The sequence below is a fragment of the Molossus molossus genome, unplaced genomic scaffold, assembly GCF_014108415.1.
Source record: "Molossus molossus isolate mMolMol1 unplaced genomic scaffold, mMolMol1.p scaffold_m16_p_17, whole genome shotgun sequence".
Taxonomy (NCBI): Eukaryota; Metazoa; Chordata; class Mammalia; order Chiroptera; family Molossidae; genus Molossus; species Molossus molossus.
This window is the reverse complement of record NW_023425352.1, coordinates 59,988,627-59,999,134: the sequence shown is the minus strand read 5'-3', so window position 1 is coordinate 59,999,134 and position 10,508 is coordinate 59,988,627. Positions and strand designations below refer to the sequence as shown.

Sequence of the window (10,508 nt, the reverse complement as noted above, 5' to 3'; positions counted from 1 at the left end):
AAGTTTCAACGTGTTCACATGGCGCCGCGTGTGATCCCATTTCTGAGCACGCGCACGACTCACTGCTCACTCACGCGCGAGGGCCCTGTGCCGGCGGTCAGTCGGTGTCTTGTCTGTAGGCTCCTTAGGCTTCTGCTTGTGAACGAAGTCAGACAGGCTCAGGCCCCGGTGCAGTGTGGGCCGAGAACTGCAGCAAACGGCCCCATTTTCAGGAAACTCGGTTCTCAGGAAACTCCTACATACTGGCTCTGTCTTCATACACCAGACTGGATGGACATGGACACACACACACACACACACACCATTAAAAAGGAGATGCTCTGTGAACTAACCACAAGCCCATAGGCTCTGGGACCCTGGAACCCCTCAGAAATCACCACGGGTCAGCAGGTCACACCTCAAGAGGGTGTTCTCAAACAACAGCACCTCTGCAATCCTAGAGTCCCCCGAGGTCACGAGAAAACCTGAAGTAGTGACCTCAGAACACTTGTGATCCGATGATAGAGGCTCACACATTCTGCAGTGTCTCCAAACTAACCTAACCTGGTCTCCCGAGGCACTGCTTGGGAAATCCTGACTCCTCTTGGGTCCTCAGTTTACCCATCTAAAATGCTGGACTGGGTGAGCAATGACCAATTATTATTATTTGGCTCAAGCTTCCATTCTTCAAATGAAATTCCTTGCAGAACCCCAATAACAAAAACATGAAATACCTGCCCTGGCCTGTTTGGCTCAGCGGTTAGGGCATCAGCCCGCAAACCAATGACTCGGGTTCGGTCCCGGTAAAGGACACATACATACCTCGGTTGTGGTTCGCCCCTGGCCCTGGCTGGGGTCGTGCGGTAGGCAACCAGTGATGTGTCCCTCTCGCACTGGTGTTTCTCTCTCCCTATCTCCCACTCTATCTGAAGATAAATGGAAAGGTATCCTCAGGTGAGGATTAAAAAAAATACCTGATTGAAAATGGGGTTCAATCAGGTATCCTCCCCCTTGTTCTGCTTTCAGGACCCCCACGGCTCTCGTTGTTTAAAGACTGTTAGGCTGGCTGAGCTCCCAACCCTGCAGCCGAACTCGACTTCATGGAAATGAGCCATGATCCCAAATGACCCCATCCAGTCATGACTTCAGTGACCTCACAGAACCTGACTCACAGCCCCAGCCTCCCAGGGACCCAAACCCAGCCAGCGACGGCAGCATGGCTCCAAGGACATGCGACCGCTCGACCTGACTCGGCAGCCGTGTGAACACGTGCGCCTCTCACTGTGTGGGCTGCGCCTCAAGGAGCGTTCGTTCCTCGTCCCCCCATCTGCCTTCCCTGTGGGCTCAGAAACACCTAGAAGTCATTCCAGAGTTAAATGCACACGCTGGAGTCCGTGCCTAACCTTAGGTGCGCTCAGGCCCTTCTCCGAAACCCTGGCCCACGGGAACGGCAGCATCCCGTCCTCCGGGTGCTGAGGTGCGCCAGGCACTGCCAGGCTCTTTCCGGGCAGCACAGCGGGCCCTCCCCCGCGAGGTGGGCCCTCTCCCCCATCGTGCAGCTGAGGAAAACAGGCTCAGTCACCAAGAGGCAGAGCTGCGACACAGGTGGAACCAGTGCCTCTGGAACGGCCATGGGCGCCGATGCCGTCTCTTTCCTCACCTGTAAGCAGGGTGACGCCACCCTCGTGGGCGGCGGGGGTGATGACAGCCCTGGGCAGGCCCTCAGCACCGGCAGACACAGGCCAGCTCAGCGAAGGCTGGGCCACAGACACCGCCTTCCCAAGGCACCGAACACCAGTCTTTACGGAAAATAGGCTTTATTTTCACATTTAAGGTGAACACAAATGTCCCTGAAGTATACTATATACATAACCTGTAGATTCAAGTCATTGAACAGAAAAACCGAAGCCCACCAGGAAATACGTGTTTTCTTTCTCCCAGAGCCCACGGCACTCACGGGCCATTTCCGTTGTCCACACAGCAGTTCACAGTGCTGTTCCCAGGTCCACGTGCTCTACCCCACCCCAGAAACAGCAGCAAGCTGACGGGGTTCACAGCGACGAGGTGCAGCTCTGTGCTGTTCCCAGGTCCACGTGCTCTAACCCACCCCAGAAACAGCAGCAAGCTGACGGGGTTCACAGTGACGAGGCGCAGCTCTGTGCTGTTCCCAGGTCCATGTGCTCTACCCTCCCCCGAAACAGCAGCAAGCTAACGGGGTTCACAGAGACGAGGTGCAAGTCTGTGCTTCTCCCAGGTCCATGTGCTCTACCCCCCTCAGAAACAGCAGCAAGCTGACGGGGTTCACAGCGACGAGGTGCAAGTCTGTGCTTCTCCCAGGTCCATGTGCTCTACCCCCCTCAGAAACAGCAGCAAGCTGACGGGGTTCACAGCGACGAGGTGCAAGTCTGTGCTTCTCCCAGGTCCATGTGCTCTACCCCCCCTCAGAAACAGCAGCAAGCTGACGGGGTTCACAGCGACGAGGTGCAAGTCTGTGCTTCTCCCAGGTCCATGTGCTCTACCCCCCTCAGAAACAGCAGCAAGCTGACGGGGTTCACAGGGGCTGCGAGAGAGGCCTCGGCCAGGAGGCCCTTCACCAAGGCCCTGACTGGGTTCCAGAGGCCAAGCTCTGGAGTTCCGTGGCCTGGGCCACAACTCAGGTCACACTACGCATAGAGTAGTGTCACATCTTCACCTCCAGGCAGTCTTCTTCATTAAATTATTCCAATTAGGGAGACACATTAAACAGACATATCACAGCCCTTTCTGCAGCAACTGGATTCCCCCTTGGTCAAGGACAAGGCAGGGATCTGAACGTGAAGCTAGCCCATCACCACCCCCACGTCTGAGGCACATGTGAACGAGGCTGGACACTCGCAGCTGATGCCGGGTGAGTAGTAGTGACACCGGGGGTCCAGACACAGGGTCAGGAGGAAGGACAGGCATTGAGGAAGCCGTCTGGTGGGTCCCCGGGAACTCCTGAGATGCCTCCTCGAGCACATGGCTGCTCTGCGGGCACCTTCACGGGGAGCCCGAGGCAGCCACCTGGGAAAGGCCACACGCAGGCCCAGCATCCGTGGCCGCAGGGAGTCAGCTCAACTGGCCACAGTCTGTAATGACAATCTTCTTGGATGTCTTCCCACTTTTGGAGCCAAAGGATTCAATTTTCTTGACAACATCCATGCCATCTTTGACATGGCCAAACACCACATGTTTGCCATCCAACCTGTGAGGACAGGGGAGTCAGGTGAACAGAAACGAAGAGTAGTACAACATCAACCAACATCATGGGCTTTTGCTCACAAACTATCTATCAAAAACAGCAGCTCTGAAAGAATGCACACCAACCAGCTGGAGCCGCTCCTCAAAGCCCCGGATCAAGCCTGCCGAACTCCCAAAACACAGCAGAGGATGCCTCCCTTCCAGGGCACGTTCTGCCTCCTCACACTGACAGACTGTGTCTGGCAACCTCACCTATGAAAAGGGAGTTTCTTGCTCTGCTCAGGGAGATAACAGGATGCTGAGCTACAGTACTCTAAAGAAACAAAAGGTCTGTGTAAACGGAACTATTGCAAGTTACGAATCATGAGGTGAGAGCCCAGATAACAAGTATGCCGGGACTAAGTACTGAGCAGTTCTCAAGCTGAGAGTTCCAAGAATCTAAAAAACAGCTCAGTCCAGTGCCAGCGAGGCCAAGACTGTTACAGCCAAGGGCAGAGCTGCAGGATCCATGTCCGCAGAAGGGGTGAAGAGCAGGCGGTGCCAGCGACGACCTGCCCAGCCTGTCATCCACGTACCTTCTGCTTGGAGGCCTAGAGACAGCTAGTGTCTACCTATCACCCAGGTCTTCCTAAAGTCTTCAGAAATGAGCTTATTAAGTCTTAGCCCCTGGCCAGCTATTGTCCCTTCAATCCCAGATGCCCCAGGGCTGGGACACAAGGGACTTTGGGTAGAAAAACTTATCCCTTAGGGGAGAATTTACCAGGGAAGACATCGCTCAAGTCCACGGGCACGTGAGAAAGAGGCTGAGGGCAGGGGCTACCTGCAGGCCTTGCGAATGCCTGATGGAACTCGGGTGTGATATCTGAATGTCTACCAGTGCTGCTCAAGGTGCCCTCCACGGTCCGCATGAGCCTGGGAAACAATAGGTGAACCCAGGCAGATAGGCTTCTACAACAGGCCATCTTGAGGCCTGATATGTTCGGCAGCATTTCCCAACGTACTCGTATGTGTGTGCAAAACACTGGGGAAATTCCAGCTAATGGCGACAGCTGGGAGCCTCATTAAGACAGCGTCGCAAGAGCGGCCCACGTTCTCCCTCAATCCTCTCGGGAACTTTCTCTTTCTCTCATACAGACACACAGCCCCAGGGAAGGTCACTGTCCCAGAGCAGACAAGTCTAGCTTCAGACCACCTTTCTTGAATGCACACAGACCCTCCTCCAGCTGCAAGGCTGCCCCTCATGCTCAGAGGGCCTGGAGCAGGAACAGGGAACTCACCAGTCTGTCTTGATGGTGCAAATGAAGAACTGCGAGCCGTTGGTATTTGGGCCTGCGTTCGCCATGGACAGGACGCCTGCAAAAGCAAGCAGGAGTGAGCCACGCCACCCCAGGAAGCCGCTCACCTGGGAAGTCATTCCAAAGAGCAGACAGCTCAAACCACACCAAGGACATTTGAGTCTGAAGAGCCTGGAGCTCAGAAGAGAACCAGGGCCCAGAGGATGACTGGCTCCCCAGGGCCTGTCCTTGAGGAAGCAGGACTCCCACCTGACTCTAGACTTTTCCACACTGTACGTTGAGTCTTAAAGGTGAACTAATGTTGGGATTTGGCTTAAAGGCTCTCCCTTTGCCAAGTCCCCAAAGGATAGTTTGTTTTAAACGGAGAGCTCAGAATGAAAAGCTCTAGGAAACCCAGCAAACCAAGCTGGAAGGAGGCAGGGACAGGATCAGACACGGAACCATCAGGGGTCAGACTGCGGCCTCCCTGGCCGGCTGCGCGTGGCAGACCCAGGAATGGCGGCCCCACTCACCTGGCCCCACGTGCTTCAGTGTGAAGTTCTCATCAGGAAACCGGCTTCCGTAGATGGACTTCCCTCCTGTGCCGTTGTGGTTGGTGAAGTCGCCAGCCTGAGAGCACAAGGCGCTTTCTGAGCGGCTGCCGCCCGGGAGGCAGGGGCACAGCTCTGGGGACCCCACCCATCCACATGCGGCGCCCCCCCAGAGCCCTCCAGGCAAAGGGGTCAAAAAGCATCCAATTATATAAGGACTAATGAAATAATAAGCAAAAGGAAAACAAATATTTTCTGACAATAACTGTCCTGCCTTCCGAATGATTCAGTTTTTGTCTGGGCAAGTTTTTATTATTATTATTATTATTATTTATTTTTGTTTTTAGGACACCAAGTTTTCTTTATGTTTTGGGGGGAAGGGACATCACACTTCTACTCAGTCAGTCCAGGTCTTCTCTTTACTTGTCACGCCATGACTTCACAGGGATGGGCTCCAGCAGCCCGGCTCCCTCCCAGTGGTGCTCAGTGTGCTTCTCCGGGCGGAGCAGGCTGACGCGTCAACCCGGGTCCCTTTCTCTTTGGCTTCCTTCTTTCTCTGATCACTTTCCTTCACACATTGCAGGAAGCTATCTCTGCTCTCAGAGTGCTTAACATGTTCAATATGCACATCAATTCTCTTGGCAAGAATCTTGCCCTTGACTTGTTTGTTCACAACAAAGCCCCCTGCATGCTGGGTGACACTGTAGACTCTTCCAGTTTTGCCATGGTAACATTTGGGGGGCATTCCTTTTTGAACAGTGCCCATTCCCTTTATGTCCACAATGCCACCTTTCTCATAGATTCGCGTGGATGTAGCCAAAGGAACAGCTCCACGTTTTCTAAAAGGCCTAGAGCACATACAGTGGGCGCCTCCCCTCTTTCCCTTTGTGTTCGTCATTTTGGCAAACTGACAGTCTGGACAGTCTCTCGAGGGCCCCAACACGCAGCCTCAGCGTTAGGACTCAAGTCTGTGGAACCACGATCGCAGGCAGCCACGCGCAGGGTCTACCTGGAAGATGGAGGTTCCGGCCGAAAAGAAGTCTGGGCAAGTTTTTAAATGGCCCTCAAAGAATCTAACAATCAATGACAGGATTCTCAGTGACTCAGACTTTTCTCCCAACACTCTTAAAGCATAAACAGAGATGTGTCCAGGGAGCCCTGATCCACATCTGGTCTGTGGGGAGCAGCAGCAGCTGGCACAGAGCCAGTTCCCTATCTGAGCCCCCTCCCTGTCCCAGGCTCTTTCCCTGACCAGGCCAGCGGCTTCCCTCTGCCTTGCAGCCCACCCAGGGCTGGCTCCCTCCTCAGGGCTCACCCGCGGCTTCCACTGCCAGAAGAGCCCAGTGGTGCCACCCAGCCCTGGGCCATGGCCATGTTGCCATTTTCCTGAGATGGGATCCTGTCAGGTCACAGGGGAGGCCTGACCAGCCCAGCTGAAGCATCCACAAATGCCAGTAAGTGTCCCCAAAGAGGGGCAATTCAAAACCCTGGCCCGGGCCCCCCAGTGCTGCCACCTTCTGCCACAGAGAGCCCTCCAGCTTTGGAAGTCCCCGCCCTTGCCTGCTGCTGCTGCTCAAGAAAGGTGCTGGCCTGGCCCCGTACACTTCAGCTCTGGGAGCCTCTGAAGCAGAATGTGCAGGGCTCGGCCAAACCTGTCCCACGCCACAGCCTCCCGCCCCTCCTGCGGCATTTGCCACACTTGCCACATCAGCAAGCCCAGCCCCAACCCACTGCCACTTACTACCATATGATTACAACACCAGCGTGGAGGGAATGGGGGAGAGAATTCTAGGCTGAAGGGACCTCAAAAAGGGACCTCATAATGTCCATACTCCTGCCTGTAGGTTTGCTGGCCTCACGACACAAACCCCTGACCTAGCAGGGTCTGACCCCTGGGGAAGTTCTTGCTGTCAATAGCCACCCTACAACCTCTGACACAGCAGTACCAATGCCTCTGACAAATGGGCAGGACACATGACTAAAGAAAACATTCATTCAACCGAGATGCTCTTCTCTGGAAAGCCAAGCTCCAAGTCCAGACCTGCATGTTCCTGTTCGTGCTCTCCGCCTCCCTCCTCTTCCTCTCCTCCCAGGCCAGGGCCCAGTGTGTCACACTGAGTACAGGGGACAGAGACTGTCTCAATACACTAGTCCTCTAAAGCCTTAAGATCGACCTCCCACGTGCATCCATACCCAATGCCAGTGCCCCCTCGACAGGCTCAACTTCCCTAACGCAGTTGGGCAGGGCCATCCTGCCACTTGCCCTGTGGCTTGACCTCTGGGATAGGTAAGGGCTACGACAGCGCAGACAAGTTCCAGCCTCTCGGGTGGGAGGACAGGCCAGGAGTGGTTACAGTTGCCCTCTGTTCGGTCCTTCTCAAGCACATGCTCATTCACTACTCCTCGTAACACTCCTGTGAAGTGGTCCGTTATGATCCCTACTTACAGACGAGGAACCCGAGTACAGAGGGCACAGTACCTGGCACATGAAGGATGGAATCACTCTGTGAAACGTGGAGCCTTTGTAGCCAAAGCCCTTCTCCCCAGTACACAGGGCCCGGAAGTTCTCTGAGGGTGGAAGGGAGAGGCAGGTCAACAGGTCAGGTCTCAACTCAACTCCAGGGGTGACACTCATTCCAGACAGCATCCTCTCTAATCCCCCAGGTGAGCAGGGCATGAAAGACCCTAGGCCTGCCCCCTGAGTCTGCTCTTGGCTCTGTGACCTGGGACAAGTCATCTCCTTCTCTGACTTCAGTGGCAAAGCAAACAATCCTAGCTGTTCTAGCGGCACCAGGTCAGCAGGGCAGGGAGTCCAAGGGTTGCAAGCTATCACCCTGGCACACTGGGCACCAGGAGGGAGCTGTCCTGGGGAAATTTCCATGTGCTTTCTATTGATTCTGCGGCTACCACCAGGCAGGTGAGCAGGCCAACACCGAGGCCCAGAGAGGGACAGGAGGCTGCCACACATGGAACTCCCTCCCATCTGATCCCAAGTCTCCCTGCCTGGACAATTCTTGCCGGCCCACCCACCTTGCCTTGCCTCTCTTCCACTGAGCCCAGATTCAGGAGGGCCCCAGACACTACCTTACCTGCAGTCTTTGGGACAACATCTGCCTTCAGCTGTAGGGAAAGAAGAGAGACATGAGAAGATGTTTAGTCCAGAGGCAGGTGAAGGAAGGTCCCTCCTCACCACCCAACCTCCACAACGGCCAAGGAGACTGAGGAAGCACCATGCACCATTCCATTCCTGTTACTCCCAGCACTATGTAGGAGGCGGCCTAGGCAGCTACCATTTTTGCCAGCTGCTTCCTGAATCCAAGGCTGTGAGGAGGCAGCTTGGTTTCCTGATGTGTCAGGAGAGATCACAATGCCATCCTGGCCTGCTTCACTGGGGAAGAACTGGCAGAGCCACTACACACAGCTGGGCTCAAAGCATCAGACTCGGCCTGGAGAGAGGGTCCAGGGAGGGGCCAGTCCAAGCTCCCCAATGCGCAGATGGAAACTGAGGCTCAGAGAGGCAAAAGGGGTGGGGGTAAGGGGAGGTGGGGCCTCATGCAAGCTGGCCTCTTGTTTCCCGGCTTCAAAAGCCACCCTGGTGCCAAACCACTAAAATAAATGGGAGCAGGAACGGTGCTCTCCATGTTCCAGAAGAGAAAACTGAGGCTTAACTGAGCTCCCTTTGCTAAAAATAGGGCCAATCTCAAAGGCTACACGGAGTTTCTGCTACCTTTCCGCTCGTTACCTTCAGGATTCTGCTTCTTGCTTTATTTTTTTTTAAAAAGGCCCAGAGTCAGGGGCAGGAACTGAGTTGGCCCCGGTAGGGTGGCTGGGGCTGTAATTGGGCTCCAGGCACACTGCTCACTCGCGGTGCCGGTGCCGGGTGGCCTGATGGCCGGACCACCTCACTCACTCCCCGGCGCCTGGCGGGCGGGGGCGGGGCGGGTCCGGGTCCGGGGACCGGGCGGGGGCGGGGGCGGCCGCACTCCCTCACGAAAAGGCCACCACGTGAGCACCCAGCCGGCCCGCGCCGGACCGGACCCCGGCCACCCTCGTAGTTCCGGCCTAGGTTCGGACTCCGTGAGGTCTCGGAACCCCTTCCCCGCCCAGGCCAGCTAGTGGGGCCGGGCCTCACCGTCTGCGACCTGACCTTGAGCTTTCTGGTCCACACGCACCCTTCCCCCCGCTTCCACTTCTCCAAAGTTCCGAGGGGTGACCGGAAGAGACCAATCCGATGCCCCTTCTGAGATACGGGGAAGCTGAGGCCCGGAGCCGGGAGTGGGAGGCAAGGTCACCCAGAGGGCCAGGCGCGGCGCCGGTCCGGGGTCTCCCGAGGGCGTCCGCCACCCTCAGCCCGGCGCGGGCCGGTCCCGGTCTCACCTCCAGCACCACGCGGCCGAGCGGCTGCCCGTCGGCCACCACGTCCAGGTACACCAGCGGGTTCCCGGCGGAAGAGGACGGGTCGCGGGCGCCGCCGCCGCCGCTGCAGGTGCGGGCCGCGGGGAGGCGCAGCGGCACGGGGCGCGGGGCAGGGAGCAGGCCGAGCAGGCGGGAGCCGCAGCGCAGCGCCAGCATAGCGGCAGGGGTCGGGTCGGGACCGGAGATCGGCGGTGCGAGCGGAGGAAACAGCGGCGAGGATCACGCGGAGCCGGAGCGTCGGGGCCGCCGCCGCCGCCGCCGCCGCGCGCCGCCGCCTTTATTGGTCCGGCAGGGCTCGCGGCCCCGCCCCCTCCGGGCCTGTCCGCGGGCGACCCCTGCCGGCCTCGGTGGGCAATGCAGCTGGACTGATGGGGCGACAAAGCATGAAGTCCTTTGAACTTGACCAGGGCCAGAGACCCCTTGGACAGACACGATCTCGCAAAAAGGAGACCAGTTCCATTTTGTGAGGGTCCCAATAGATTGAATTTAAAAAGGGAACAAATGTTAAAAAGTGGCTATCTCCAAAATGTAAGCATCCGTATGTTTTTATTTGACTATAAGAAAAGTCTACATTTGTATAGGCCGCCCCTCCCCCTATTGGCCCTGCAGACAGAGACCAAAGGAAATGGTGGCACTGAGAGTCAATCAAAGAAAAGTGGAGATGAGAAGCTTGATTAGTCTGAGGGGTGCCTGGAGGAGACACCACCCCCCAATGGTGACCACAGGCTGTCCTGTCCGCAGATGCTTCTAGAGATCAGATCTTTCTGCAAGACTGGAAACTTTGCCTGGGCCTGTCATGCTTCCAGCGGGCCTCCAGCCTTCTACCAGGACTGGGTCTGACGCCCCCTCCTCAACTCCACAGACTGACAACCCTGGTGAAACCAGGGATACTGGCTCCCCTCCCACCCCCACTTACCTGGAAACAGACCTGCCATGAACTGCACCGAAAGGTAACACAGCACAGGGGCCATTGCACAGAGGGTTCAGGGAAAAGTGAAAAATCAAGACCTGAAGAGAAAGGGAGCTGAGTAAGAGGACCTTCGGGATTTACCCGCACACTGAGGTGGAC

The 10,508-nt window shown here is 56.6% G+C and overlaps 1 protein-coding gene across 1 annotated transcript; it reads right to left on the bottom strand.

Annotated features, from left to right (window-relative positions):
- Positions 1-1,808: 1,808 nt before the first annotated feature.
- On the bottom strand, positions 1,809-9,673 carry PPIF (peptidylprolyl isomerase F). The gene is made up of 6 exons (XM_036265362.1): positions 9,401-9,673; positions 8,113-8,143; positions 7,503-7,591; positions 5,006-5,102; positions 4,476-4,551; positions 1,809-3,202 (listed from the first exon to the last, which is right to left on the bottom strand). Exons 1-6 carry the CDS (start codon positions 9,593-9,595, stop codon positions 3,067-3,069), a joined length of 624 nt encoding a protein of 207 aa, XP_036121255.1. The 5' UTR covers positions 9,596-9,673; the 3' UTR covers positions 1,809-3,066.
- Between the last annotated feature and the right edge of the window lie 835 nt (positions 9,674-10,508).

Bases quoted from the DNA above. Each gene is read 5' to 3' on its own strand.
- PPIF (XM_036265362.1), bottom strand. From the start codon at position 9,595: ATGCTGGCGCTGCGCTGCGGCTCCCGCCTGCTCGGCCTGCTCCCTGCC. The intron at 8,144-9,400 runs GTGAGACCGGGA...CTTTCCCTACAG, and splicing joins TCGGCCGCGTGGTGCTGGAG to CTGAAGGCAGATGTTGTCCC. The intron at 5,103-7,502 runs GTACTGTGCCCT...TTGTGCTCTCAG, and splicing joins TTCCATCCTTCATGTGCCAG to GCTGGCGACTTCACCAACCA.